General features: G+C 38.6%; 3 protein-coding genes and 1 long non-coding RNA gene across 11 annotated transcripts; 2 read left to right on the plus strand and 2 right to left on the minus strand.

The window, feature by feature from the left end:
• Positions 1-215: 215 nt before the first annotated feature.
• On the plus strand, positions 216-4,561 carry trub2 (TruB pseudouridine (psi) synthase family member 2). The gene is made up of 8 exons (XM_017718405.2): positions 216-526; positions 1,216-1,350; positions 1,427-1,501; positions 1,710-1,771; positions 2,092-2,173; positions 2,276-2,348; positions 2,491-2,627; positions 3,935-4,561. The coding sequence occupies exons 1-8, from the start codon at positions 409-411 to the stop codon at positions 4,303-4,305; spliced, it is 1,053 nt and encodes a 350-aa protein (XP_017573894.1). The 5' UTR covers positions 216-408; the 3' UTR covers positions 4,306-4,561.
• Positions 4,562-4,972: 411 nt separating this feature from the next.
• On the plus strand, positions 4,973-8,235 carry hdhd3 (haloacid dehalogenase-like hydrolase domain containing 3). 6 transcript variants are annotated; one of them, XM_037534791.1, is made up of 3 exons: positions 4,973-5,285; positions 6,273-6,606; positions 7,376-8,235. In XM_037534791.1, exons 2-3 carry the CDS (start codon positions 6,277-6,279, stop codon positions 7,769-7,771), a joined length of 726 nt encoding a protein of 241 aa, XP_037390688.1. In that variant the 5' UTR covers positions 4,973-5,285; positions 6,273-6,276; the 3' UTR covers positions 7,772-8,235. The 6 variants fall into 6 exon arrangements, with proteins under 6 accessions (XP_037390688.1, XP_017574564.1, XP_017574568.1 ...); XM_017719075.2 differs by having other exon boundaries at positions 4,973-5,193; XM_017719079.2 differs by having other exon boundaries at positions 4,973-5,167.
• On the minus strand, positions 5,463-6,517 carry LOC108440293. Its single transcript, XR_001858829.2, has 2 exons — positions 6,430-6,517; positions 5,463-5,587 (listed from the first exon to the last, which is right to left on the minus strand). It is a non-coding gene; the product is annotated as an uncharacterized LOC108440293 (long non-coding RNA).
• Positions 8,236-12,131: 3,896 nt separating the features above from the next.
• On the minus strand, positions 12,132-27,459 carry tgfa (transforming growth factor, alpha). Of its 3 annotated transcripts, none has more exons than XM_017719104.2 (6): positions 27,014-27,459; positions 22,443-22,589; positions 21,424-21,538; positions 17,844-17,993; positions 16,870-16,979; positions 12,132-15,255 (listed from the first exon to the last, which is right to left on the minus strand). In XM_017719104.2, exons 1-6 carry the CDS (start codon positions 27,051-27,053, stop codon positions 15,248-15,250), a joined length of 570 nt encoding a protein of 189 aa, XP_017574593.1. In that variant the 5' UTR covers positions 27,054-27,459; the 3' UTR covers positions 12,132-15,247. The 3 variants fall into 3 exon arrangements, with proteins under 3 accessions (XP_017574593.1, XP_017574585.1, XP_017574602.1); XM_017719096.2 differs by having other exon boundaries at positions 16,870-16,982; XM_017719113.2 differs by lacking the exon at positions 27,014-27,459 and adding an exon at positions 22,729-22,794 and having other exon boundaries at positions 16,870-16,982.
• Positions 27,460-27,799: the final 340 nt, after the last annotated feature.

A 27,799-nucleotide genomic window follows, 5' to 3' on the forward strand; every position in this document is an offset into this window, starting at 1 on the left:
ATAAACTATGATTTAGCTCAAATGTTCCATATCAACCCATTCATATTGGACTCAGTCGGGAGCGCCCTCTAGCGTTTGAGAAAACCGTAGGACACTGCAGAGCGGGAATTCTCCTCTATACAAGTTCTCTGGTGACTGTTCTCTCCATAGATTTTCCGGCTCTACTTCACCACCCCAGCCACTAGAGGGCAATAATGAACACACAGCAGAAACAGCGTCATACCGCAGAAGAGGCACACACGTTGTGTACGTCTAACCGTGGTACCGGTCGTTTGTTTTGTGTTTTTATTATTATTGTTATTATTATTATTATTATTATATTAGCTTATGTTCATAATTAGCTGTTTCCTTACATAATGTGTTGGACCATAATAGTAGTACAGACTCCATGAACAGATAGTCGTCGTAATGGCTACTCAGGCTGCACGGCTTCTCCGGAAACTAGACGGTCTGTTTGCCGTGTACAAACCTCCGGGAGTTCACTGGAAACTGGTTCGGGACACAGTCGAGAGTAATCTGCTGAGAGGTAATGACCGTGTGGTCAGGTGGTTCTGACACACTGCTGTTCGCGTGATGTGTAGACTTCACTAGATGTGCCAGTCATGCTCTGTCTTATAGCGTTGTGTCTTAGCTGTATGTCCAAGAAGTTTAAGACATGCTCGCCAACTAGAAAGTTGCTGTGAGGCCTTGATTGAATTCGACCACAAGAGCTTTAAGTTAGTGAGGGCAGGTACTGACGTTGGATGCTTAGTTCTGGATCACAAACATCGCTCCAGCTCCCAGTCACAAAGACATGGGATGGAGCTCCGTCACTCCACGGAATGTCAGTCCAGGTCTGGGGGGCTTAATACCTCTTTATCCGACATTGGCATTAGACACGGTGACCTTAGGTTCATGTAAGCTCAGGTCTTTTCTGGAGATTACACAGGCTATGTCAAAATCGAACACCCGTGATAGTTGGGTGTATTTTAAAGTACCGAGTTAACAGTTAGAGAGGGTGTCTGAATGTCTGTCTTTTTGCAAGTAATCTCTCTCTCTCTCTCTCTCTCTCTTTCTCTCTCTCTCTCTCTCTCTCTCTCTCTCTCTCTCTCTCTCTCTCTCTCTCTCTCTCTCTCTCTCCCCTTCTTTTTCTTCTGCCCCCTCCCTCTCTTCACTTACCCTTCTCTCCCTCCCTCCTTGTCCTGTTCACGTCTCTCCTCTTTCTTCTCTCTGAAGCTGTTAATTCTTCTCCTCCGGCTGCACCGCGGTTTCAGGTGCATTTTCAGCTCTTATCCAGTGGAGAGAGCAGCAGCTCCAGGGAGCTTACAGTGACTGCAACCAGGCTCCCTGCCCTGGCAGACCACCCCCTGGGTCAGTATGAGTTCAAAGCAGTCACTCATGTAATGTCATATCTATGGAGTAAAAAGAATCTTTTCTCGTTATTCAGTCACAGGACCACAGTTTCATAAGATCCGTGTTGGAGTCGGGCATCGTTTGGATGCATTTTCCTCTGGAGTATTAGGTAACACTCTACTAGAAAATCCTGCAAGACACAGACGTGTTATGTCTGTGTCTTGCAGGATTTCTTCATTCTTTGCTCATAACTGCATATTGTAATGATTTTTTGTGTCTGTACATTTTTTGTGTTCTCATATCAGGTGATCCAATTAAGGCCGTGTTGTTGTTTTTTTTTACTGTGAAGTGTGAAATTTGTTCATTTTTTTCTTCAGTTCTAGGTTTGGGGAATGGAAACACTGCCCTGGAGAGTCTGTACAGATCACACGTCACAAGGGTAAAAATAGATTTTGTTATGGTGTAGATATATTTCATGTTTCACTGTCACCTTTATTTTTTGATTTCTTGTCATTTTTCACTGTTGTAAGAGAACTTTCTACCTCAAAAATAAAAGTAAAAAAAAATTTCTCAGTAAGGGTAAAACTTAGTGGTCCATTCACAAAATTTTAAAGGCAGCTGGCATATTCAGAGAGTAAAAAAATGTTAGCATGAATGACGTTTAATTCTAGTAAAGGCAACAATATGCATTTGTAGAAAAGAAAGTAGTTTGTTTTAGTTTATTAACAGCATTGTGTCTTTATTTATTTATTTTTTTAGGCCTACACGCTAGAAGGTGAATTTGGAATGGCCACAGACGATTTCACTCACTCTGGACGAGTCATAGAGAGAACTACTTACGGTATTTTTTCCATCTTCAGCAAAGCTATATCAAAAGCACAAGTGTTGATGTGGAAATGCTTTTTATACAGCAGTTTGACAGCTGTCAACTGAATGTTTTTAGGTCATGTTACACAGGACAAGTTAGAGAGAGTGTTAGCCATGGTCCAGGGAGCCAATCAGAAAGCTTTAATCACGTGAGTTGCTACAATTCTTATGGTGACAAACAACTTTGTGTTGCTGCTCAGATTTAATTTGGTGCATTCCTCTGAGTCAGGCTTTGTTTTTTCAGATATGATGCATTACATGTACTATTTCAAAAACATCTGTTTTACCCAGGTACTCAAGGGTGAACCTGCACTCTCAGGAGGCTTATGATTTGGCAGTTAAGGGAATGTTGCGTCCACAAGATAAAAGTCCTCCCATTCTAACCGGCTTACGGTGTCTCTGTTTTGACCCACCTCACTTTACACTGGGTAAGAGTATCACTGGTCATATGGTCAAAGTCAAACATTTAGTCATGCTTTCACCTCTTAACAGTCAGTAGTCCATGCCAGTACATGGAAGTTAGATGCTTGCTTAGTGCTTCAACCCATAGAAGTCTCAGTTATCAGTGGTGAATATTAATTATGCTGGTTTTCTGACAAACCAAATTTAATTGCTCCCTGAGAAGTGCTGATTGCACTATAAGTGACTTGTTAGAATGTGCTAACATTACCTGTACAAAAAATCACTGAAGCTCATTTCATGCTGCTGTTAGACACTGGAGTATTGTAAGTCATATCATTTTCTGTTTTTTGTTAATTAAAGTGTATAGCAGCTACTTTTAAAACAGTTGAACATTTGGCAGCTTGTCATTAGCTAACTAACTATGTACAACTGGTTAATTGGTTTATAACACAACTAATCTTGTAAATATAGTTTTCACATGAAAGAAATGCCATCCTCTCATTCTGGAAAGCCGTTCACACAAAGCTCGTCTAGTGAAGAAGCAGGTTAAAATGTTAAACCGGTTAAAGCAGGGGTACACAACTCTGGTCTTGGAGTACTGGTGTCCAGCACACTTTGGTAGTTTTTCCTGCTCAAACACCCATTAAACCTGCCAATTAACATATGAGTATAATCAGGTGAAAATAAGCAGGTAAATCACTAGACTGGAGTTCTGTACCTCTGGGTTAGATGATGCTGCAGCCTGAAGAGCAGTAATGTTAATCTACACAATCTTTATTACATCACTGGTTTTTAAGCTGTTGCAGTGCAAAATTATGGTCAGGTATAAATAAAGTGGTGTGTTTGTTGTTGTTGTTGTTGTTGTTGTTGTTGTTTTTTCCCTGTGTGGGTTGTACCTCAGTTTGTGAGAACATTGCCAAACGTTTTTTGTTAGTGCTACACATTTACAGGCCACATTTAAGCTGAATAACTGATTAGTTTACACAAATAATTGACTATCAAAATACTTTTTTTCAGCTCTGTTTCTCACTGTAGCTGATACAAGCAGTGACTTGTATAGTCTTGCTTTGCAGAGTAAACATCCTTTACTTTTTAGTATTTCTCAAAATAGAAACACATGAAAAGAGGCAGAAAGCAGAAGTGCACACTTAAACTTGATCATGTAAAGCAATTGTTTATTCATTGTGTAACTCATTGTGTATTATATTTAGATAATAATAACTCACTTCTAATGGAGAAAAATAACTTTAATCCTCTCTACTTTTGTGTTTGATAATAAATTCTGTGAGTTTTTGAATGTATAGTGTTTTGTGTTTTCCCCCATGTGTTTTAGAGGTGCAGTGTGTGAATGAAACTCAGTGGTATCTACGGAAACTGCTGCATGAGGTGGGTCTGGAACTGCGCACCACTGCAGTCTGCACTAAGGTGCGTCGCACCCGAGACGGACCTTTCAAAATGGAGGATGCCTTGACCCACAACCACTGGACTGCTGATGACATTATACCAGCGGTCACTCACTTACGCCACGCTACCCGGAAAATCCGTAAAAATTACTCTTACAAACAAGCTGTCAGCCAGCTGGACTCCAGCGCAAAGGCCCAAAGCAGAACTAGCACTGCTCATTTAGAGAATGTATCAGAAGAGAAAGATGGATCACACAGCCTTTATTCAGAAATGTCTGCTGATAGTAAGCAGTGGAGGTAAAGAACCTTTAAATGCAAGTAGAAGTTTTCAGTTTAATTAATGTCTACGATGTTGAAGACTGGCGGATTTCATTGTTAAATTCATCCAACATATGTGACAATGCATACAAGCAATAAATATTTTGTATAATGAGGTGATTGTTACACTTCAGTCTCTTCCCACCCCTCATTCAGTATCAAACATAACACCATGTAATTGAAATTGTTTCTCAGTCATGTGCCATTTTCTAATAAAGCATTATTTATTTAAAAAAATATATATAACTTTAATGCTTTTTGGAATGCTGTTATGTATGTCTTAGGCTAAATGTAGTGGTATATTGAAATTCATCATCGCTGGAAATTATTTTTCTCTTGTCCTTAACTGTTTATAAATTGTTAAATACACAATTGTGAAAAATATAATATACTTTCTTAGTTTGTTGCATTTAAACTGATATGCTGCTATAGGGCATAGGCATATGCATAACAGCTGAATATGCACAAATGTACAATCATTTTAGAAATACAGAAAGATATAAAAATCATTTTAATGATAACATCAGTTTGAAAAGTAAAACAATTGTCACAAAAAGCTTTCAGTGGCATAAAGAAAGCGAAACATTTTTATTGCAGACAGGCAAATAAGAATTTTAATAAAGTAATCGAGACAGGCAAGAAATGTTCTAAAGCCTGCTGTTGTCATATGGCAACATTGGGCAGTATTTTTATTTCTAAGTTGCTTAGTTCGTTTTTGTGGCCTCTGCTGCTGCTGCACTCCCGCTTACCGCCACAAAGGGGCAGCATTTCAAAATCAGCGCTGCTGCTGGGGGCGGAGCCACTCTTCTTGGAGCACACAGCCGTTTTGGGGCGCAAAGGCGTCTGTGAGGACTTTCTTTACCCTGACTAAGTGCGAGCAGTGTCAGTGACACTGTTATTCAGTAATTTTCCCATTAGCGTTGCTTCCTATGAAGGCGCTTTGCGTCGAATTAACCGTGCGAGGTCAGCGGCTCGGTTGGTTTTCTGTCAGGCAGCTTGCTAGTTAGCTAGCTAGCTGGCAGCTAACAGCGCTGTACTTGCTGTTTTCAGAGCTGGTGTTACTCGTCAGGTTAACTGACTTGCTTCACCCAGGTTACTAGTTTCCCAGCTCTCCTTCCGATCATCTCCTTTTCAGTAGAGTTTAGTTCCGACAGAAATCCGCCACACGTTATCCAGCTAGGTTATCCGCCTCCAGTGGATTGATAAGCTGGATCAGGTGTGCTAGGTTTGAGCTGAGCTGGGTGGAGGGCTGCTGGCCGCCGCCGCTGTAAAGTTTAAAGGGGAAAAAAGCTCATTCAGAGTGCTGGATGATTCTTTAAGCCAGAGAAACTTTGGAGGTGAATGAAACCAGACGTCCAAAGAGTTTAATGCCTGGAAAGGCTGGATCACAAAGTTAAGACCATCATTTTATGTAGATTTTGGCCTAAAATATAGATTTCTAGTTAAATACATGCGATGTGAAGATCTGTAAACCAAAACAGAGAAAACCTATCTAATCATTATCAACATTAAATGCTGTTATAGATGGTTAAAATTGTGAATATTGCTCGATATTTACCAATGCCTTGATTTCTTTTATTGATTCCTGAAAAATACTTTTCTGTACCTTCTTTTGAATGAAGAATATTCCATATAAAACCAGCATATAATCTCGATCACATGTACTTGTATCATATTTCAAAACGGTTTCTGAAGTGGGTTATAAAATAAGGCAACATCTAATCTGAAAGTAACATGCTTATAAAGTGTGATTTAGACAGGCCATCAGTAGCCTGGACTTTGGAACAGGCATGTTTATTGACTGACTACATCGAACTCATTGATTTAATGTTAGATTTTTTTTTCGATATTTGGTAATGAAGTAATTTGATCATCATCATAAAAGTATTGAATTTTGATGGCTCTAATAGCGACATATGCCTACATAACAAATAGCCTTCTGTTTTGCAGTGCCATGCGTGGGCCAGTGCGCTGGGTTTTATGGGACGTGAAGGACACTTTACTGAAGGTCCGGCGCTCTGTGGGGGAGCAGTACTGCAGGGAGGCTGAGCGCGCTGGACTGAAGTTACCACACCTGCAGGTAGAGGCTGCGTTCAGACAAGCTTACCGTCAACACTCTCGTCTCTATCCCAACTACGGACTCGCTCAGGGCATGAACGGTCAGGCGTGGTGGGCAGGAGTGGTGAAGAGCACCTTCTCCCAGTGTGGGGTACAGGACCCCGTCTTGCTCGACACAGTAGCCAGGAGTCTGTTCCAGAACTTCTGCGGACCAGAGAACTGGGAGGTAAGAGGCCAGTTAGGTGGTTGTTATTCTGATGGTTAAAATGTTCATGTATTGTAAAATGGCCCTGATTTCAGTCAATAGGGAACATTAGCACTTCCAGAAAGCATTTCCTCCCCTCTTCTGGATTTACTGCATCATTTAATTTGTGCAGCAGGTGTGCTCAGTCCTGGTCCTAGAGATCTACCACCCTGCAGAGTTTAGCTTCAAGCATAAGCTAACAGACCTAATCAGGGTAATGAAGGTCTTCAGGAGCATCTGACAATTAGAGCCAGGTGTGTTTGATCTGAATTCTCAAGGGTGGTACGTCTCCAGGACCAGGATTGAGCACCCTCGGCTTATAGCAGTGTAGCTGCATCATTTCATACTGAAGTTATAAGGAGTGTTTCAGCCTGGATGACTTTTTGAATGAGGTATGATAGGACAGTCAATCACAGATGTCATTTGTATATATTAGACTTAAAGGCACAGTAATACAAACAGCCTGTTTAGTTCTAAGAGATAAAGAGAGGTTGGAAAATGATCATGTAAAAATTATGATTGATTGTGGTACAGAACCCCCCACAAATGTCATAAGTAGGCCTTAAGTAAAAAAAAAACATAAGACATTTGTAAGACATACTCCCTTTAATTTAAATGTTTCATTTCACTGAAGTGAATTGAACAAAACAAAGCATATAATCTTATTCTCAGTGCCTTATAACAGCAGATGCAGTTAAATAATTAAGCTGATGAACTGAAATCAATGAGGCTAATTTGAGTTTGTTATCAGGTGTTTCCAGATTCAAATTCTGCCCTGAAATCCTGCACAGCTCTGGGAATGAAACAGGGTGTGGTGTCTAACTTCGACAGCCGTCTAGAAGAGGTCCTTCGTGGATGTGGCCTCCTTACTCACTTCTCATTTCTCCTGACCTCAGAAGGGGCAGGCGTGGCCAAGCCAGACATAACCATTTTCCAACAAGCCCTGCAGAAGTGTGGATTGCCGGCTAAAAATGTAGCCCATGTTGGGGACCACTACATAAATGATTACCTCACATCTCGATCACTGGGTATTCGTGGGTATCTGCTCGATAGACATGGACAACAAGAACATCTAAATGTTCCTCCACAGCACAGACTGCAGAGCCTGGATGAACTACCAGCCCGACTGCAACAGGAAACTGATTAGAAAGGACATCTCACCTCGGCGCTGGCACTGCTGCTGGTCATATTAAACTAGTCATTCAGTTAAATGTTATCAAATAATTACTTTTTGTGACTCCAATCTTGTTAGTTTTTTCTTTTTTCCGATTAAAGGTCCTTGGAGATGGGATTTGTACTGAAACATGCTCAAATGAATTTGCAGCCAACAGATCCAACAGTTGATTGTGCTGCGATGCAGTCGAGTAGATTGTGCAGATCTTTTAAAATCTACATGCAAAATAATTACATCAGATTTGTTAATCTTTGTTCATGAGAAAAATAATCCACTGTTGCATACATTTGAAAAAAGGTACTAGAATAAAAAGCTCTTTCTTTCCAAATGTAGCAGAATAAGTAAAATGCTAGAAACAGAAAAGATTGAGGGCTAAGAAATCATATAATCAGGGTAAATACAAGAGTGATGCCAATAAAAGCTACTTTAAATTAAAACACTATGGCCTGGAGTGTTTTTGTAAGTGGAAAATCAAAGACACAGGAAAACGGGTTTATGATCCACTTCTCTGGAACGATGTGTTTTATTCCTGCTACCAAAACACCTCAGTCAGGTAATGAAGTCCTTATATTCAATACAGCGGGGCTCATCAGTCCTTTAGTGTCCAACAGTTTGATTCCCCTGCTTGAACACACTGGGGCCTTATTTATAAAACTTTCATATGCAAATACGAGATCTTGAAACAATTAAATGCAAAAGTTCACATTTAAGTAATATATAAACAAAATGTGACTGTGCATACATCAACTCAAACTTCTAACCTGACGTACAAACAATTCAATGTGGTGATGCTGATGTGCTACAGTCATTACAGTGTGTGATTTATAAACATTTTCAAAAATATTTGTAGGCATATGTTAAGAATTTATCATAAAATGTAGAGAAGTTTAAGTAGTGAAATCACTGAAGTGTGCTGGATCTTGGCTCTTCAGGACCAAAGTTCAAGAGCCCTGGGGGCTCATTTACGAAGATGTGCATAAAATTGTTCTAAATACAAACTTAGAGTATTTTCCTGTTACTGCAAACAATTTAGAAAACATCCAAACAGCCAAAAATGTTCTTACATCCTTGCCACATGTAGCCTGTTCATGAATCTTAAATGATCTTAACACAGAAAACGTGATTGAGTCTTTGATTATCCTTATGACCTCTCCTTTGACAGGAGCAATGTTAACAGCACACACACACATTTTCCAAGCCGATTATCCTTCTGGGTTGCGGAGGGAACTGGAGCCTATCTCAGTGGTCATTGGTCAGAAAGCAGGAAACACCCTGGACAGGTCCATTGCAGGGTACATTCATAGGTACAATGTTAATTTGGCATTTGGACCTAAACATCTAGCCAGATTTCTTTTTGTGCACTTAACATTAATATGTATAAACGTATGATGTGGTCTGAAAACCTATGCAAAACATGACCCAATGCCTCTGACTTTCAAATGAATATTTCAGCTTTTACTCAGTTTATCACAGCAGCACAGGCACACCCTATTTTAGTATATTTTTCCTTCTGACCCAGTAAGGCTCTTTTGTTCAATTAAAAAAAAAAATAGTTCAACACCCAAAAGCACAGGCTGTGAATTTGGACATTTCCCATTTCTGGCATTTCTCAAGAAATTCTGTCTGAACATGTTTTCATACCATAAATGTATCTTTTTGTTTTTCAATGATTTAGTTGTGTTAATCACCCTATTATCAGGGTAGTGCAGTACAATTTTGAAGCATACAGCCAATTCAGAGTGAGAGTTAATCTGAAGAATGATCCATGCTACAAATATGTTTAGTAATACATATTTCTACTTTATCCTGGTGCCATGCAACATATATGTTGTTCTATACAGATATGCATACATTCACATTCATTATTTTTAAAACATTTAGCGAAAACCATGAATGGCACAAAGAGGTCCACAAGGGGGGTGTCTTCAGCTGTCCAGTCTTGGTGATCTTATGCCCACTGCAGTCTCAGATTTCTTTTCTTGGCTGACAGGCTTTTTTTTTGCTCACCACAGTTGTACAGTGTTTATCTGAGTTACTGTAGCCTTTTTGTTCGCTTGACCCAGTCTGGTCATTCACCATTGACCTCTCTCATCCACAAGGTGTTTCCATCCACAGAACTACCAATCTGGTAGTTTTTTTTATTGTACCATTCTGAGTGAACTCTAGAGACTGTTGTGTGTGAAAATCCCAGCACACCAGCAGTCATATAAATACTCAAAACAGCCTGTCTGGCACAAACATTCATACCATGATCAAAATCCCTGAAATCAATTTTTTTCCTCTTTCTGATGGTTGATGTGAACATTCCTGAAACAGCTGGCCTGCATGTCTGTAGTGTGTCCTTATTCTCTGTTATTCCTTAACAATTGTATACCATCAGGGCATGTGTTCACATATCATACTGGCATGACAAAGTCCCCAGTCAGTGAACAAGAAATCACAACACCGTTTGTACACCCCGTTTATGTACGTATAAAAATATTTTCAGTAGCTTTAGGTTTTTAATCAATCTTAATTTGTATGTTAGTTTTAATGTAAAATCAAATGCATGGAATTTCAGGGGAAATTTGATTCTACAAACATCTCATAAATGAGGCCTGATATATAGATCATCAATCATCAGGAAATGGGCTAAATTGTCTTGATAAAACTTAGGTAGAAGACTGAGCTGCTACATAGGGCAGGTTAAGTGTCAGCGCTGACCAGAATGTAAAATATGTTATGGCTAATGACCTTCTTCCGAAGACAAATCACTGCATGGAATATTCCCTGGCATCACAGCATGAACCAAGACCAAACTGTGCCTGTAGAGTGCTGATATGTGCATTTCGCTGCCAAGAGGTCACTGTGCTGAAGGCAGCAGGATGGCCATACAGAGAAAGATCATTAACCCTAATACCCCAATATGCTCGTTCTTCCCCATCTGCTTCAGCATAGATACCAGCAATGCCTGCACTTGCTTCAGACAGATAGCCTATTGTTCTGCTGGGCCAAAGCCAAGGGGGGGGAAAAAAAACTCAATCCCAGACTAACCCTGAATTAACCTACTATAAGCCTAAAGGTCAAAATCAATAAACTACATTCAGCTAAAGGTTTGACTTTTTTCACAAGCGGTACCACACTACTATAACCTGCTTGTAGTCCTGTGAGATGTTACTGGACTCCTCCCTCTGTGTTCATTTGCCTTTTCGTTAAGCCTGTTGTGCATCTTTAGGGAGCGCTTGCAGCAGAGCGCCTTAAATCAAAGCTGGCTTTAGAGGCTCAGCAAGGCTGCTCTGAAAGGCTCCGCTCCAATCCAATTGCAAACATAATGGGATTGGCAAACACATCTCTGGACAAGGGGGTAGCAGAACGAGGATGAGGAGGTAAGGGTGGGTTGAGAGAAGAAGGAGAGCAAATGAGAGATGTGTAGAAGGAAGCAAAACAAACTAGCAATGTTAAATTAAGCACAGCAAAATAACAAATTTTGACACCCAAACAGAAGACAGAGGCACTCAGATCAAGGATGAATAGATGCTACGGTGCTTATGCAAATACATAGAGGGTTCTTTGGAGCAGCGTCATAGAAAAACCAACAGCTCCCTAAAGAAACTTTCAATGGATGATTCTTTAAAGAACCTACACATAACGTAAAGCAATACCAATTAAAAGCCTTTTCTTACCACTAAGTCAAGAATCATTTAAGACCTTTTTATTTTTAAGAGTGAATGCCACCACAGCAGCAAGGGAACTACCAGCAATATGCACTCACTCAGAAACTGCCTTGCACGCATGCTGTATTGTGTGGTCACTCAAGCCTTTGCCCTAACCTCTAGGGGCTATCCCCCAGCTCACAAAAGGGGTGAGCACACAAACCAATAAATAAATAGGCGTATAACTGAATAAAAGGACTTGAACATTACCCTCAGCAAAAAGAGCACTCTGGTCGCACACTCTTTGTTCAGCTGTGCCTGAGGTTTTCTAGTTTTTAGTTTTTGCGTTTCCGTCTGGCTTGCTCTTAAAATATTCATTAGACGGAAGAAATAAATGGACAGGTTTTTTTTTTGTTGTTTAAAAAAAAGTGACTTGGAAAATAAGCGAGAACAAGAGACGTTAAAAAAGAAAAGCTGGAATATAATTGCAGCTATCTGGAGGTCTAAAGGAGGTCAAAATAAGCTTTTAGTGCAAAACAAGAAGAAAACACCAATATATTCAGTATTTTTTTTATAATTTTCTGAAAAACACACACATACAGACATTATATATATATATATATATATATATATATATATATATATATATATATATATATATATATATATATATATGAATACATAAGCAAAGTGGTGAGGAAGACAGATTCATTTACCTCTGATGATCATGCAACCAGTGAAGATCACAAGCACATTTCATTTCTCCAGTCACACTCCAAGTGATACTGCTGTACACTATTAACAATTAGGGCTGAATGATTAATCAATTTAAATAAAAAAATGAAAGAGTACAATTTTCAAACCGTGAGGGCTGCAATTTTACTTCCATCCTACATTATTCAAAGTTGTCTTAATAAACAATAATAACGCCAAGCCCATAAACAGTCTGGCACACTACATCCAGCGTTCATGCCTCAAGTCAGAAAAAGCAGATGACCTGATCTTTTTGGCAAAAAATAAAGCCTGGAGCCCAATTACAGAAAATAAATGCAGTTTTAAATAATAAAAAAAAAAAACCCAATTATTCCCCTATTCACTCAGCCCTATTCACAATGCCTGTTTTCTCTGGTATGTATATAATACAATTACATGTTGATTCACAGCATAGCAGTGTGAAGATACAGTAAAATAGGTGCAGACAAACATGCTTCATATTGACAAATTAGTTGATAGCATGACATACCTATATGTTTCACAAGTTACAGCAGAGCAAGAGGAGAAAAACCTTCATGAACGTATGGTACAAGACTCTGGACAATCTAGGAGCATGACTACTTGGATCACCATGATTGAAAGTTCTTTTCAGGAATGTGACATTTTGGATCACACTTAAAACTTGATAAATTGCCTTCCATCCCTTACATCAGGGTGATTTATCTTGTAACCATTTTTTTAAACAACATGATGCTTGTCCTGCTCAAATATGTTCCAAGGAATAATACAGAATATCTGACATCTTACCCCCCAAAAAAAACAAAACACAACAAACAAAAAACACAAAACAAAACAAAACACAGGCTTGTAAGAGATGTAAACACATTCCACCACTAGAGCCTTCATTTGACTTCACTTTCTTTCCAGTCTAATTAATTTTCCTGTATTTTAACATAAGTAAATATAATGTATGCACTGTAATGGAGTACTGTCTGAAAGATTGGAATAAATAAATTACCAGTGTTAATTAGAAACTTTAGCTTGATTTTCTCTCTATTCCACAATGAAGGCAATTTTAGGATGTTTGTCTCTGCATTAGTATAAACCTTTTTTGTCTATAGCGCTCAGTTCCAGCACAAACGGTCTCTTTCCCATCAATGCTGTCTTATTCAATTGATTTCCCACCAAACTGCATGCAGTGATTAAACATAAGTACTGCTAGTACCAATTCATGTTTCTAATTTAACCTTTATGCAGTAACTTAGAGGCTTCTGGGTTCAGAAAAAAGGGTTCCTTTCCGGTTTTGCCCAGTGCTAGTCCAACTTCAGATACTTATTGTACTTTTGCATACAAAGCAATGACAATATGCCTGAGGGTAAATAAGACAGCACAACAAGGTTTAAAAACGGTGTATCCATGTGTAAAAGCTTTGTAATATATCTGAAATAAATAACAAACCTCATTAACAGTATAGCTCTTCGTATGCGTGTGCTTAGTTGAGCTCGAGCATGAATGTGTGGATTTAAAATATATAGTAGTGAACGAGAGAACTTGTGCAATTTTCTCCTTCAAAGGTGATAACTTTACTGCAATAAAATCTGCACTCTTTCAGGTTTGAAATATTATGCATTAGAAATTAAATCAAAGCAAAACCAGGCTCTCCTCAACCCTCACGGCCTAGACACGTCCATAAGGTTTTAACATATTTAATTTCTAGAAAACCTCTTTTCTGCATAAATTTTACTACCTAATGCCACCAAGTTAAGAGTGTAGTTTTTAAAGTGGTCATTAGCCACTGGACTGTATAGGAGCAGTGCACAGTGAATCGTGTGAAAGCTTGTGACCAAACATGCTGAGCACTCAACTTTTCAAATGCTGACATGAATCCTGCATCATAACTTTTATGAATACTGCTGCCCTATTGAGGGAACACAACTTGAATTCAAGTGTTGGTTCTAATTTTAGAAGTTGTAAAGTGTTGACAAAAACCATAACAATGCTGTCTGTACTGTCAGGAACCAAAACAAAGGACAAAAGACTTAATCTTAATGAAGTGCATGTACCTGTGTGTATACTTACATCATAAAATGGAATCAGAATAATACCTGAAGTGCAAAAAACCCACATAAGAAAACATAAAATACATATGGATTCCAAGACTTGGATATGTATTAGTATATTAAGTCCTCCCTCAAAAGTCTTTCATTTTCTCCTAACTTATCATTATTTCATATAATTATTATAGAACACATTAGAAGCATATCAGGTAAAAATACTTGGCAAAGATTTAAAGGAATGTGCATTGTAGTCTTCATATTATATAAATATATGCACACTATGTTGATCTATATATTCTTACAATCTTGCATATTTATTCTGTTCAGCTTATTGTTCCAAATTTTTCTCCCAATTTTCAAGCAGTGGCATTATGTGAGATATAAATAAAAATGTAATTTAAAACTTTTTTTAAATGAATCACCCATAAACATTGTGCTGTTGAGTTTTTTTCCCCATTCTTAGTTGTGATTTAAAAGACAAAATCAACTGATTTGTCTGAAAGAACACCATTCTAGCCATCTTGGGAGAATGTTCAAGCACCAGAAATAATAACACGTATTTTTTAGGAATATTTTCATGAAAGCTTATGATTTCCATCTTACTGTTTACATCCATCGTACAAGCCCTTTGGCACTGGTCCATTTCTCCTCCACTAGGTCCTTTTCCCCACAAGAGCCTGACTCTGAATCTCCACTCAGTGATTTGTTTTATCCACCTTCATCTGGACCATAAGACCAGTACAAAAATCCAAGGTATTGTGTTCCACGTTTCAAATTTCAAGAAAACCTCTTCCATCTTTTCAGTTTTATGATCCGCAAGAAAGAAAAACCGGATGGAATCGTTCAGTCCTTCTGAGTACCAATATTCTGAAATTCACATCTGCTGGTTTGATCTTTCCTATGGATTCATCTCTGACCGGCTCTGTGAGTCTGTAACTTGAGGAGCCGAGATGAGGTTAACTCCAGGTATAATAGTCCAGGGGCGGGGGTCTCAGGTGACAAAACGTAGAGAACAGCCACACCAAGAGTAAAACCGAGGACACGTATCAAACCACTGCAGAGGAAAAAAAGCAATAGAAAGTGATTTTAAGAAAATCATGTATTGTGCATACAAGTAAACAAAGTGTACAGAGATGGCATGATACCATTTTTTCTTTCCTGTTACTGAAATTGATGCCTTGGGTATCGACCAATAGCGACAGCGATCCGATCATTTTTTCTTTAAGAACTACTAAGCTTTAAAATGTGTTATCTTAAATTGATGCACTTCATTTAAGATGAGTATCTAAAACACAGCTGCTGTGTGTGTATGTGTGTATGATATTATTAAATATAAAATAATATCATACACACACACACACATACACACACACCCTCAAACTACTCAAACACTTGGGAACAGGAAGAAATACAGCTTCACTTCACACAGTCTGAGTGTTTGCTATTTAAGACTACATTTGTTAAAGGACTGGATCATATCCAATATCCAGTCCAGCCTTTTCTGCTGATATCGGCCCATTGCCAATACCTGCTATCGGAATGGTGCCATCTCTAACAGTAGGGACAAAAGAAGTTTGGACCTCACTAATCCTACTTAGTCAATTCACAGGATGGTACCTTGTACATAGGGAACATTCTCTGATGAGAAGACAGAGGTTGAGTGTGGAAAAGGAAAGAAAAAGAAATGGGAACCATGTCAAAAAACAAACATTTCACAACATCTTTATTTACCTAATCAAGCAAAAATACAACTGATTTTAAATGTTTCTCTAGTTACCTAAATCAAATGCAAATGTATAGAAACATTACTATGGCAACTTGAGCAAAGTTCCTGCTTGACAATTGCATGACAATGCTGAGAAAACATGCACATCCCTCCTGTTGACAAATCTGATTAAAAGTTTGTCATCGCCCATAAACAAGACGCACTGTGACTAGACTGGTGATGGTAACTGGCTGGTCTGTCTGACCAAATTCCAACAATTCCATTCTTAATTGCATAATTATAGCTGGAGTTTTTCATTTCCTCCTCAGACAACATAATAGTCTGCTAAACAATGAGACTAAAACAGTTCCAACATCACTTTTAAAGACTGTCCATAACTTTCGGCATATAAATAGCAGGTCATAGCAGGTTTCCCTACTCAAGTGAACTCAAACATTGATCAAACTTTTGCTGAAACATAATAGGCCCCAACAGAAACAGTTCAACCACAATGCAGATTAAGGTGGGTTAATTAAATCTCTCAGTCATCGAGCTGTACTGTCCTTAGGCCCTACACCTTGAAACCAAGTTTCATGTGAGATTTAGGGGACTATGCAAAGACCTCCAGTACACTGAAACCAAAGCAGATGAATGCTCATTCACCTACATGTCATGTCATCACCATATCACTTTTTAAAGAATCTCTATTGTTCTCTTTAAAGGGTTTTGAAGGGAGTAAGAATAGATGGAAGTAACATCGCGAATTCTCTATACAAATACACACAGGGGTTTGTCACATTCCCCAGCTGTTTCACTGTGAAAGCACCCCACTTGTGCTTATAATTAGTTTCTACATGACACTTAACATATTCAGAGAAAGTGTCTACTCAGCAATAGACACAGTATTTTATCAAATAAAAAAACAAATAAACAAAAAAACCAAAACAAACTGAAGCCCATTACCTGTCTCGGAGTGGCAGCAGGACGTCCCACCCTTTATAATGCTACTTGGTTTCTCTGACCAACAGCAAAGGCCGTGACCTCGCCTACACCCTCTCCGCCTCCACCAACAACTGCTGAGGAATCATATTTACTGTTAATCTGATTAATATAATTAATTTTCAGTCTAAATTTACAATTTTTATGACATTTACATGAATAACACATCTAAATCCAGGACACACTGAACATTTAAATACAAACTACATCAAAGCATACAGTGAAAATGCTCACTCTCTTGGTGGTCCCCATCACAGGACTACACACAAATTGGTCCTTTTACCAGTTTCTACAAAAATGTTTTATTTTAATCACTTAAAGTTTATTAAACAAAATGTTCACAGTTTAGATGCCAATTTCCACTGAATATAATTAAATATTGTTTACGTTTTATGTAATACATAGAATATATTAAACTTTTCATAAAATTATTCATCCTGGCATACAAAATGATAGGATTGGGGTGGATTCCCAAAAGTGCACAAATGGCCTGCAATCCTGATCATCGACCCAAACAAAAAGCCTATTCTACTCTTCATTTTAAGGTTACATGGATAAAATGATGGTGTTTTGCAGTCTTTGTCATTTATTAGTACATTTTAATGGAATTAGTTATCCAAAAATAACATAACTTCATTGATTACATTTCGAAGCAATGATTCAGAGTTCTCTGAGAAAACGTTCTATGATAAAAGATAGACAATAATAAACCCTGAGACCATTTTAAAGACCCCTTTAAAACCCTTGATATTTTTGACACCAGTTTTTTTTTCCTTTATCTATGGTGTTCAAAGCCTAGATAATGATCATGCTGCCTACCAGCAAAGGAGCACTGTACTGTATTTGTATGCACACTCATGTTCACATGGCATCATAAAAAAAAAGAATGCCCTTAAATGTGAGGTTTAATGAGCACAAACAAAATTTTTACTACTTACTTTAACAGAGTGCAAAGCAGCATGAGCAGGACACTACCCACTATGCACAGCACCAACATGGTTGCCACTGTCTGATGCCTATGGTTGGTCGCCACCACAGCCAAGAGATCTGCATGTTCACAGCGCATCCCCATGAAGCCTGGGTGGCACCTACACACACACAAAAATCAAACAAACAAATTAAGGTATGTCAAGTAAGTATACAGAATAGGTATCAAATGTGTGCATTTCTTATATATATATATATATATATATATATATATATATATATATATATATATATATACATACATACACACACACACACACACACACACACACACACACACACACACATACACACACACATACACACACAGTGGGCCATTTATATGGATACACCCAAATAAAATGGGAATGGTTGGTGATATTAACTTCCTGTTTTTGGCACATTAGTATATGGGAGGGGGAAAACTTTTCAAGATGGGTGGTGACGATGGCGGCCAGATCGGGAGACCTTGGGGGCCATTCAACTGGCCCACGACGACCAATCCTCTTTCCAGGAAACTGTTCATCTAGGAATGCTCTGACCTGACACCCATAATGTGGTGGTGCACCATCTTGCTGGAAAAACTCAGGGAACGTGCCAGCTTCAAAAGTGGATTGGTCGTCGTGGGCCAGTTGAATGGCCCCCAAGGTCTCCCGATCTGACCCCCTTAGACTTTTATCTTTGGGGTCATCTGAAGGCAATTGTCTATGCTGTGAAGATACGAGATGTGCAGCACCTGAAACTACGAATACTGGAAGCCTGTGCAAGCATTCCTTCTGCGGTGTTGCTATTAGTGTGTGAAGAGTGGGAGAAGAGGGTTGCATTGACAATCCAACACAATGGGCAGCACTTTGAACACATTTTACAAGTGGTCAGAAACTTGTAAATAACTCATGAAAGAATAAAGTCAGGTTAAAACCAAGCACACCACTGTTTTTCTTGTGAAATTCTCAATAAGTCTGATGTGTCACATGACCCTCTTCCCATTGAAAAAACTAAAGTTGGATCCAAAATGGCCGACTTCAAAATGGCCACCATGGTCACCACCCATCTTGAAGTTTTCCCCCTCCCATATACTAATGTGCCACAAACAGGAAGTTAATATCACCAACCATTCCCATTTTATTTGGGTGTATCCATATAAATGACCCACCCTGTGTGTGTGTGTGTGTATACCCTGCTCAAAAAAATAAAGGGAACACAATATAACTCCAAGTAAATCAAACTTGTGTGAATTCAAACTGTCCACTTAGGAAGCAACACTGATTGACAATCAATTTCACATGCTGTTGTGTAAATGGAATAGACAACAGGTGGAAATTATTGGCAATTAGCAAGACACACTGAATAAAGGAGTGGTCCTGCAGGTGGGGACCACAGACCACTTCTCAGTACCTATGCTTTCTGGCTGATGTTTTGGTCACTTTTGAATATATATATATATATATATATATATATATATATATATATATATATATATATATATATATATATATACATACACACACACACACACACACACACACACATATATATATATATATATATATAAAAAATAGTGCACATAATGCTGTGTAGTTGTTTTTAATACCCATTTACTTTAGTGATACAGAGAGTCATTTTATCATTATTACTTCTGATCAGGACAGTTTGCATGTGTAATTCTGACTCATACCATGTTTAAACTCTTTCAAATGTAGAAGTAAAGCAGAACACAGACTTACATAAACTATTCACATGACAGTAAAATTGACAAAGCTTGATTTATACAGCTCAATTGTGTTATACTAAGTCAACAGTATGTTATTCAGTAAATAACAAGACACCCTTGTCTAAATGTAGACAGACCCATGCAAGAAACCTGAGACAGGAATTTCTCTAAATAAGTCAGTCATAGTCTGGCTGCTGTGCGGAAGACCTATAGATTGGGTCACAATTTTGGTACTATGTCTGGCTACAAGGGTTATTCAGTGTCAAACTGAAAGTTCATGTATTACTATAAATGTAAATATTCCCTCCAGTGTCCCACTTAACACTGTAAATACTTATATTCTCTGTAGATTATACTGTAGTATCATGTGGTATTTGCCATTTCTGACATTTTAAATATGTATTGTTTGTATAGAATTGCAGCATAAAGAATATCTGAGGTATCTAAAGTTTACCAAAGTAAGTTTGCAAAAGAAGGAAAAAAACTTTTTTTGACAACATAAAGAATGGTGGTTGGGGTTTTGTTCTTGGATATAACTTAGTCAGTGTACAGCTTATATAGCAGTATAGATTACTGTACTCTGAAAGTAACTTAACACACAGCCATTAATGTCTAGATAGCTGGCAAGACAAGTGAGTACATCTCACAGCGAACATGTCCAAATTGTGCTCAAAGTGTTATTATCTAGCACTGCCTTAACCAGTCCATCACCTTTACCTACAGCAAGGCAGTTGTCATCTTGGAGGTGTGTTTGGGGTTATTATCGTGTTGGAAAAGTTAAGTGATACTTTTTTGATCCCAGAACTGGGGAAATTCCACTTCCGCATTTAACCCATCCGTGAAGTGAAACACCACATACACACTAGTGAACACACACACACACACATTAGGGGGCAGTGAGCACACTTGCCCGGAGCGGTGGGCAGCCCTATCCACGGCGCAGTTGGGGGTTAGGTGTCTTGCTCAAGGACACCTCAGTCATGGACTGTTGGCCCTGGAGATCGAACCGGCAACCTTAGGGTCACAGGGCCAGATCCCTAACCTCCAGCCCGCGACTGCCCCAAAAGTAGAAAACCTTGTGCAACTTGCAACCAAGACACAGGCCACCGGCTGCGCGCGCAATTTCCAAAGGGAGGGGAACATGCTCTGCTTCAGAATGTCACAGTACACGGTGAAATTCATGTTTCCCTCAATGAACCACAAGTTTGTCTCGCCAGACCACACGACATGGTTCCAGTAATCCATGTTCTTGGACTGCTTGTCTTCAGCAAACTATTTGCGGGCTTTCTTCAGAAGAGGCTTCCTTCTGGGAAGACAGCCATGCAGAGAGAGTTGATGCACTGTGTGGCATATGGTCTGAGCCCTGACAGGCTGACCTCCTTCTTCAACCTCTGCAGCAATGCTGGCAGCACTCATGAGTATATTTTTTGAAGGTAACCTCTGGATATGACGCTGAACACGTGGACTCAACTTCTTTGGTCGACCCTGGCGAGGCCTGTTCTGAGTGGAACCTGTCCTGGAAAACCACTGTACAACTTTGGCCACCATGCCATAGCACAGTTTCAGGGTGTTAGCAATCTTACATATACATACATACATACATACATATACATACATACATACATACATACATACACACACACACACACACACACACACACACACACACACACACACACACACATTTTCAGTAATTTTCAGAGGACAGTAAATCTATAATGCTATACAAGCTGCACACTGACTACTTTAAGTTATATCCAAGTTTTATTTCTGTAATGTTGTCCCATGAAAAAAGTGCATACAAACAAACATATAAATATGTGTGCGTTTTGTGTACTCACACACACGCAGGCGTTTCCTCCACGATGAGAAAGCGGCATGTGCCATGGAAGCAGAACTGACTATGAGAGTCAGGGCAGTCATCAAAGTGTGAGTGGACTGCTGCTGCTATAAACTCTATAGCCAAGAGAGAGAGAGTTAAAAGAGCATCACTGTCATGCATTTTAAAAACAGTTTAACACATTAAAGCACAGAACAGAAATGCTTGTGGATAGATGTAGCAATATGGCAATATTTAATCAGTTAGTACCTAGAAACACTAACAATCTGCTGCATTACAAAGACAGCAACTTATTAAACCTCAGAAAAACTAAACGTCATGATTTACATTTTACATGGTTTACATACTGATACACATTCTGTATTAGGAAAATTTCTTTAGGTATTGTGATATTGTATATTTGGCACATTTAATTAATTGCCAAAAATAATAAAAAAATCTAATTTTTCATATTGGCCTGTTTTTAGAAAAAATAATTACTCAATTATTTAGACACCTGTACAACAGCACATTAAAGGTGAAGAGAAAAACAAAGAGAAACTGATTGGGCAGTAACGCTAAACAGCCATTCTGGTGAAATTCCATTTCACATCCCCTGCAAATCAGTCCTCATGCACTCCCTTATATTTATTCTCTTCTACTCTCTTTCTTAAGCAGTCTAGGCGAGACAGGATGAAGTCAGACATTGGAGACTTAGCCAGGGTTCTCTTTCTCAGGACAGGGAAGATCGTCTGCCTTTTATTAAAATTGCTGGATTTTCAGTTCATCACTGTGAGCTTTGTCTCCCAAAGTAACTGCAATGAAACGCTGTGATTCCGGCAAATCAAGCCATGCGCCCGGGGCTTGTTCATTGGGGCTGTTTGTACAGTTATGTCAAATTAGGGCACTGCAGAAATGACCATATTATACACGTTAATGTTAACATCTACATTTTACTCGGATAAACAAAACCTCAATACTTCTTATACCCAAACAACACAGATAAACACAGGGGGTTAGAGTAACTAAACCACATCTTACTTCTGACAACTTTAGTTGTACTTGTTGCAGTTGTGGAGCTGATAGCAGTTGCTGTAGTGGTGGTGGTGGTGGTAGTTGGGGTTGTAGTTGCTGTAGCTGTTGTTGAAGTAGAATTTTCTTGCACCTGTCCATATGTAAACAAAGAGCCTACAAATCAAAACAAAAATTAGATTTCACACATTAAATCTGCCAAAATAATACAATAAACTATGAAAAATTTCCATCCAAAACGTGGCCCTGGGGAGGAATATATTCCCTGAAAAATTGGCATGGCAAAGCTACTTACCTAAAGAGCCAACAGAGTGAAAAATGGTGAGGCTCATAACTAATACAGCAATGACAAGACAGCAGCACAACAGCATTACAAGCCAGAGATAAGAGGTTTTAAGCGGCATACGGCAAAGAACAGGAGTGCTCAAGTGAACCAGGCCCACTGGTGCTCAGTTACTTAATGCCAGTTCATAATCAGATTGAGGTTAATTACACTGTCACGGAGTAAGAATGAACGCAAATGAACCTTGACTTTTCTATAATCTGAGAGATAAATTAGGGAGTGCCCAAGTAAAAAATAGGCTTAAGTCTCACACTTACTAAAAGACAGTGTTGGGGATTCCATACACTCTAATCACCTCTAGTCACACTAATCTCCTCCAGCCACAGAGAGCTTAGAAATGAGAGTAATGTTCTCAATGCTTTCTGCCAGGTTAAAATTCTCAAAGTAAATTTGTTTTAATTTTAAAGAAAAAAATTGTAAAGTGCAAATAAATTACATTACATACATGCATACAACATTAGCCTGTTGACAGCGCATTTTTATAAGATTGTCATTTTACAACGTCGAATTGTAAAACTCAAAATGTTTACATTAACATGAGAGAATCAGTTGTTGTTGGCCACAGCCACACCATACATAAACAGAGTTTTCTCTTTACTAACAGCTTGTTTGCTTCCCAGTTCACGTTTCTCCCTATCTCTCTGCTGCTCCTCAGCACACTCACACACACAGCACGCCACTTCCAGCTCCACACTTTCAAATAAGAGTCATTAGCAAAATAAACCCACAGAAATAATGCTTAATAACACACAACCAAAACAAATACATTGCAAAATCACATGACAATATCATATCATTTTGTGAATTATATGCCTAGCTACAGTCTGTACCATTGTTTGAAATGTAACAATGTGCTATGCACCACTTCATGACAAAAACGTATCAATAAAAGAGGTTCTCTTTCAAGTCCACTTTCAGAGTTTTTGGAAAAATATACTGATATGAACCATGCATGTCTCAAACACCCAGTGCTTGAGCTCAAAAGCCCTGTGGAATCAGGCATCACCCCAAGCATAGCTTGCTTCTGAGAACTTATACAAATTTCAGGTGAACAAGACCAAAGAACATGAACATGAAGAGACATTTTCTGTTAACATGCAACACAAATCAGCATTATAGGCTCTACAGTTTGGCAAAAACAGTCTACCTACACTAACAGGGGTGTTGGACAGTAAATGTATCAAATGTATTATTTACCCAGTTTCACTGCTTGTTATGCAAGTCTGACATAGTTTTACCCATCATTTTATATAGGTTACATATGTAAATATTTTAAAACAGGGCTGTGGAACTCTTAACTGAGAGTCGTAGAGTTCAGCACAGTTTGGTATTCTTCCTGCTCTAACACTCCAACTACATTTGGCAGTTAACCAGTGAGTTGAATCAGGCATGTGTTCGAGCAGGAAAAATCATCAGATGGGCAGAAATTGGGTCATCCAAGAGCCCCCACCCCTGCTTCAAAATGTTCTGGTACAGAGATCAACAAAGTTGATCACTCTGAAAAATAGAATAGAAATAGAATAAAAACAGAAATAGAAAACCTGTTCAGAGTCCTCAGAATTTTTATTCCTGCCTAAGGTAATCAAACCTCCAGCAGATGGTGCTACAAACAATGAAGACTGTATTTTTCCAGAATCAGGCCCTTTAGAGTCAACACGAGGTCATTTTTTGACTACTGAGAACAATTCTTTGCTAGTAAGGACGTTTCACATGTAAGTATACAGTTTTCAGAGACCTTTTATTGCACCATTTTCTACCTTCAGACAACAAACTTCACTTTGTTTTGTTCAGTGAAAGTTGATCCTCAGTAGTTCTAAACTGATGTGTCATATGGTCGCAGATAAGCAATTTCTTTCCAATCAGCCTAACAGCAGACTCTTTCTGCTTGTTATCAGTTTAACCTGGATATTTTGATTTGTCTGTAGGGGTGCAATGATTCTGAAACCAAGACCAAAACCACGATACAAACATCCACGGTCTTGTGTCTCTTCCAAAACCATGATACCCAACACAACTTTAAGCCACTGCCACCACTGCTGGTGCAGCTCTCATTACATTACTAATGTGACAAAACTCGTTTTCATTTCATAATTACACTATAAGATGTAAATCCAAAAATTATTAGTCTATTGTTTTTGTTTAGATAGTTAACTTACCATGTTCTTTGGTGTTCTTCTCTTTAGTGTTCAAAATTGCTGGTGATTTAACAAAACACATTTTTACCCCGTTTTTTCTTATTACAAAACAAAAACAAAAAGATGAGGTATGAACTGAACTATGGATCTGTAGGATCATCACACTCCTATTTGTCTGGCAAAAAAGGCAAACTTTTCACAATATTAGACTGGAACAGAGCTCAGAATCTATCAAAATGAGCATAAGATCATGGTAAAATTTTTTATACCTTGATGGACAAATACTTTCTTAGATGGCCTTGACTTCTAGCTTAGCTTTAACTTTGAGTAGAATACTCCATTAAGAGCACAACTCAATACACCATTGAGCCTGGAACATGGAAACTGCACATCCACTGTACTCAAAATCCCAGCTTCGTCACTTCACATAGATATTACAGAATATCTATACCTAGATATCTAGGGTTCAGCATCTGACTTGCTGAAGACTTTGTTAAAGCATGGATCTAGAGAGTATTCTCACATTAGGAGCATGCAGTTTCACAGAGATCAGGTGCACTGTGTCTATGTATACGAAAGTATTAACTGAGTGTCACAGCCAATCCAATGGTTATTCAACATAGACATGCTGTGTTTGCAACACAAATGACAAAACAAGCCTGTTTTCCCAGTCCTCTCATATTCTGACCCTTAAATGTTACCACAATATGACCACATCAAGTCAAGATTCTGGCTGATAAACAGTTCATTCTATTTATCAAAACCTCCATTACAATCTTTAGACATGAGTCAGCGCAAGGAGTGAGAACGCATGTTAAGGATGAATCCATTTCCGCCATTTCCCAAACTTTCAGAGAAATGAGAAAACCTGGGGACATTTAGAAAAATGAGGAAGCATCTTGCATGATAGTTGCAGTGCAGTTTTAAAGTTTTATGGCACAGCCTTAGGAAAAAACAATATATAAAACCACTGAGGTTGCGATGCCAATTATAACTTTTTAATGGCACTAAAAGTCCACTGTTGCTGAGGACTGGGTTAGATGTAGCACTGTACAATATATACGATATACTATATTGTCATAATATTGTTGGGTATTGCGATTGCTATACATGTTCCACAATATTAAAAATGCTTATAGATCACAAATCTTTTTTGATGTGTTCCTGTTTGCATACTACAATTTTCTGAGATATCAGTATCACAAAGTACTATCTCACAACAGCAATATATTGTGCAGCTCTAGTACAACGTAAACAGGCAAAATCATACAATGGCACAAAATTACAAGAAACACCTTCTGAAGCCAAAAGTGCCTGAACATTTGCATGATGGATTCTTTTTCTTAACCATCCAGTGAGTCTTCTGATGACACAACAACTTGCTGAGGCAAAAAAAAAAAAACTTCCCATCACTGCTGAAAAAAAGGATAAGGGACAGCAGCAGAGGAATGGCTCTATATTTAAACTAAGCTCCTTAAACCTGTTTAATGACAAAGGAGCAGGACCATCCACCTGTGAAGTTTTCTAAAAGCTCACAGCTCTGGCTGCAACACCTCCTTGCCAACACGACAGCTATCCTATCTGATGATACACTGAGGACACAAAACTGATGGATGTGGACAGAGGCAGGGATCAGACTGGAATGGATCGTCTTGTGGTGTCATTTAAATTCAGATTTGGAAAACCTTGCGTCCCAAAAAAACAGTCACAACTTAGATTCAACCTTCTGTATATCACGCATAGGATAAAGACACATACAGCCATTTACGTCTATTAGCATGTAAGCTATTCCAGTAAATTCTTCAATCTTCTTTCATCATATATGCATGCAGTAATGCTAGATTAGAACATAACCAATAAAGGAAGATTTTCACACAAGAGAGTTCTGTTAATAAAAGCTTTTAACTGAAAAATGTTCATATTACACTGAACCAGACTTGTACCAGACTTTAAAGTTAAGTAGTATACATTTTTCCTTTGCTTAAATTTTACTTCAGTTGGATGATACCAGTGCTTAGCACGTTAGCTCCACATTTGAGTTGTGTTTTAAACGCATGCACCTGAAACCTGGATTATTAGACAAACTGGAAGTGTTCACTCACCAATTAGGAGGAATATCGCATCCCAAAAAGCACGATACATCTTTATGAGGTTTCAGTTGGACCCTTTATTCAAGGGTCCGTGGCGTCTGAAAAGTATATAAAGTGTAAATGTTATATATCCAGTTTAAGTACGTTTGCCCGCCAATATGAGGGAAGGCACGCGCGTATGCTTGAAGGAAACAGAAAGAAAGGCTAAGAGAGTTCTGCTGTTCCCGAAGCTGATTTCCATAACAGTGGAGAGGATCTTAACGCGTGCTTTTTGGCGTGCTCACAAAAAGCCATGTGTCCACTGAGGTCTATTAAAGTTGACGTCAAGCTTAACGTAAGTATGCGAGTATGTTCCCTCTCTCCTCGATTATTCACCGCATAACAGACAGGCGAGCAGACTCAACCACTGAAATCACTGAAACGCTGAAGAAGAGACAACCAGCAGCACAACGCTGTTACCCACTTACACAGGGTGCATCATCCGCACCATCATGCACTACATTTCCCAGAGTGCGAGAGAGAGAGAGAGAGAGAGAGAGAGAGAGAGAGAGAGAGAGAGAGAGAGAGAGAGAGAGAGAGAGAGAGAGAGAGAGAGAGAGAGAGAGAGAGAGAGAGAGAGAGAGCCTTATTCACCAATATCTTCCTAAGTCTTTTCTTAAATTTGTTCTAAGGTTTTAAGAAAACGTCTACGTCAGTTTCATATGCATGTTTGTTATTAGACCAGTTATTCACATCTTTGTGCTCTTGAGTGTGTGTAGTTTCTGTACTTACCTAAGTACAAATCTCTAAGAAGAAAAT

Source organism: Pygocentrus nattereri, chromosome 26 (assembly GCF_015220715.1).
Source record: "Pygocentrus nattereri isolate fPygNat1 chromosome 26, fPygNat1.pri, whole genome shotgun sequence".
NCBI classification, from domain to species: Eukaryota; Metazoa; Chordata; class Actinopteri; order Characiformes; family Serrasalmidae; genus Pygocentrus; species Pygocentrus nattereri.

Coding starts and splice junctions, on each gene's coding strand:
- trub2 (XM_017718405.2), top strand. CDS start 409: ATGGCTACTCAGGCTGCACGGCTTCTCCGGAAACTAGACGGTCTGTTT. Junction 1,502..1,709: donor ATTTTCCTCTGGAGTATTAG/GTAACACTCTAC, acceptor TTTTTTCTTCAG/TTCTAGGTTTGGGGAATGGA. Junction 2,349..2,490: donor AATCAGAAAGCTTTAATCAC/GTGAGTTGCTAC, acceptor TGTTTTACCCAG/GTACTCAAGGGTGAACCTGC.
- hdhd3 (XM_017719050.2), top strand. CDS start 6,220: ATGGCTCTAATAGCGACATATGCCTACATAACAAATAGCCTTCTGTTT. Junction 6,607..7,375: donor GCGGACCAGAGAACTGGGAG/GTAAGAGGCCAG, acceptor GTTTGTTATCAG/GTGTTTCCAGATTCAAATTC.
- tgfa (XM_017719096.2), bottom strand. CDS start 27,053: ATGTATCGTGCTTTTTGGGATGCGATATTCCTCCTAATTG. Junction 22,590..27,013: donor TGCGATATTCCTCCTAATTG/GTGAGTGAACAC, acceptor TTTGATTTGTAG/GCTCTTTGTTTACATATGGA. Junction 17,994..21,423: donor GAGGAAACGCCTGCGTGTGT/GTGAGTACACAA, acceptor GTGTGTGTGTAG/GTGCCACCCAGGCTTCATGG.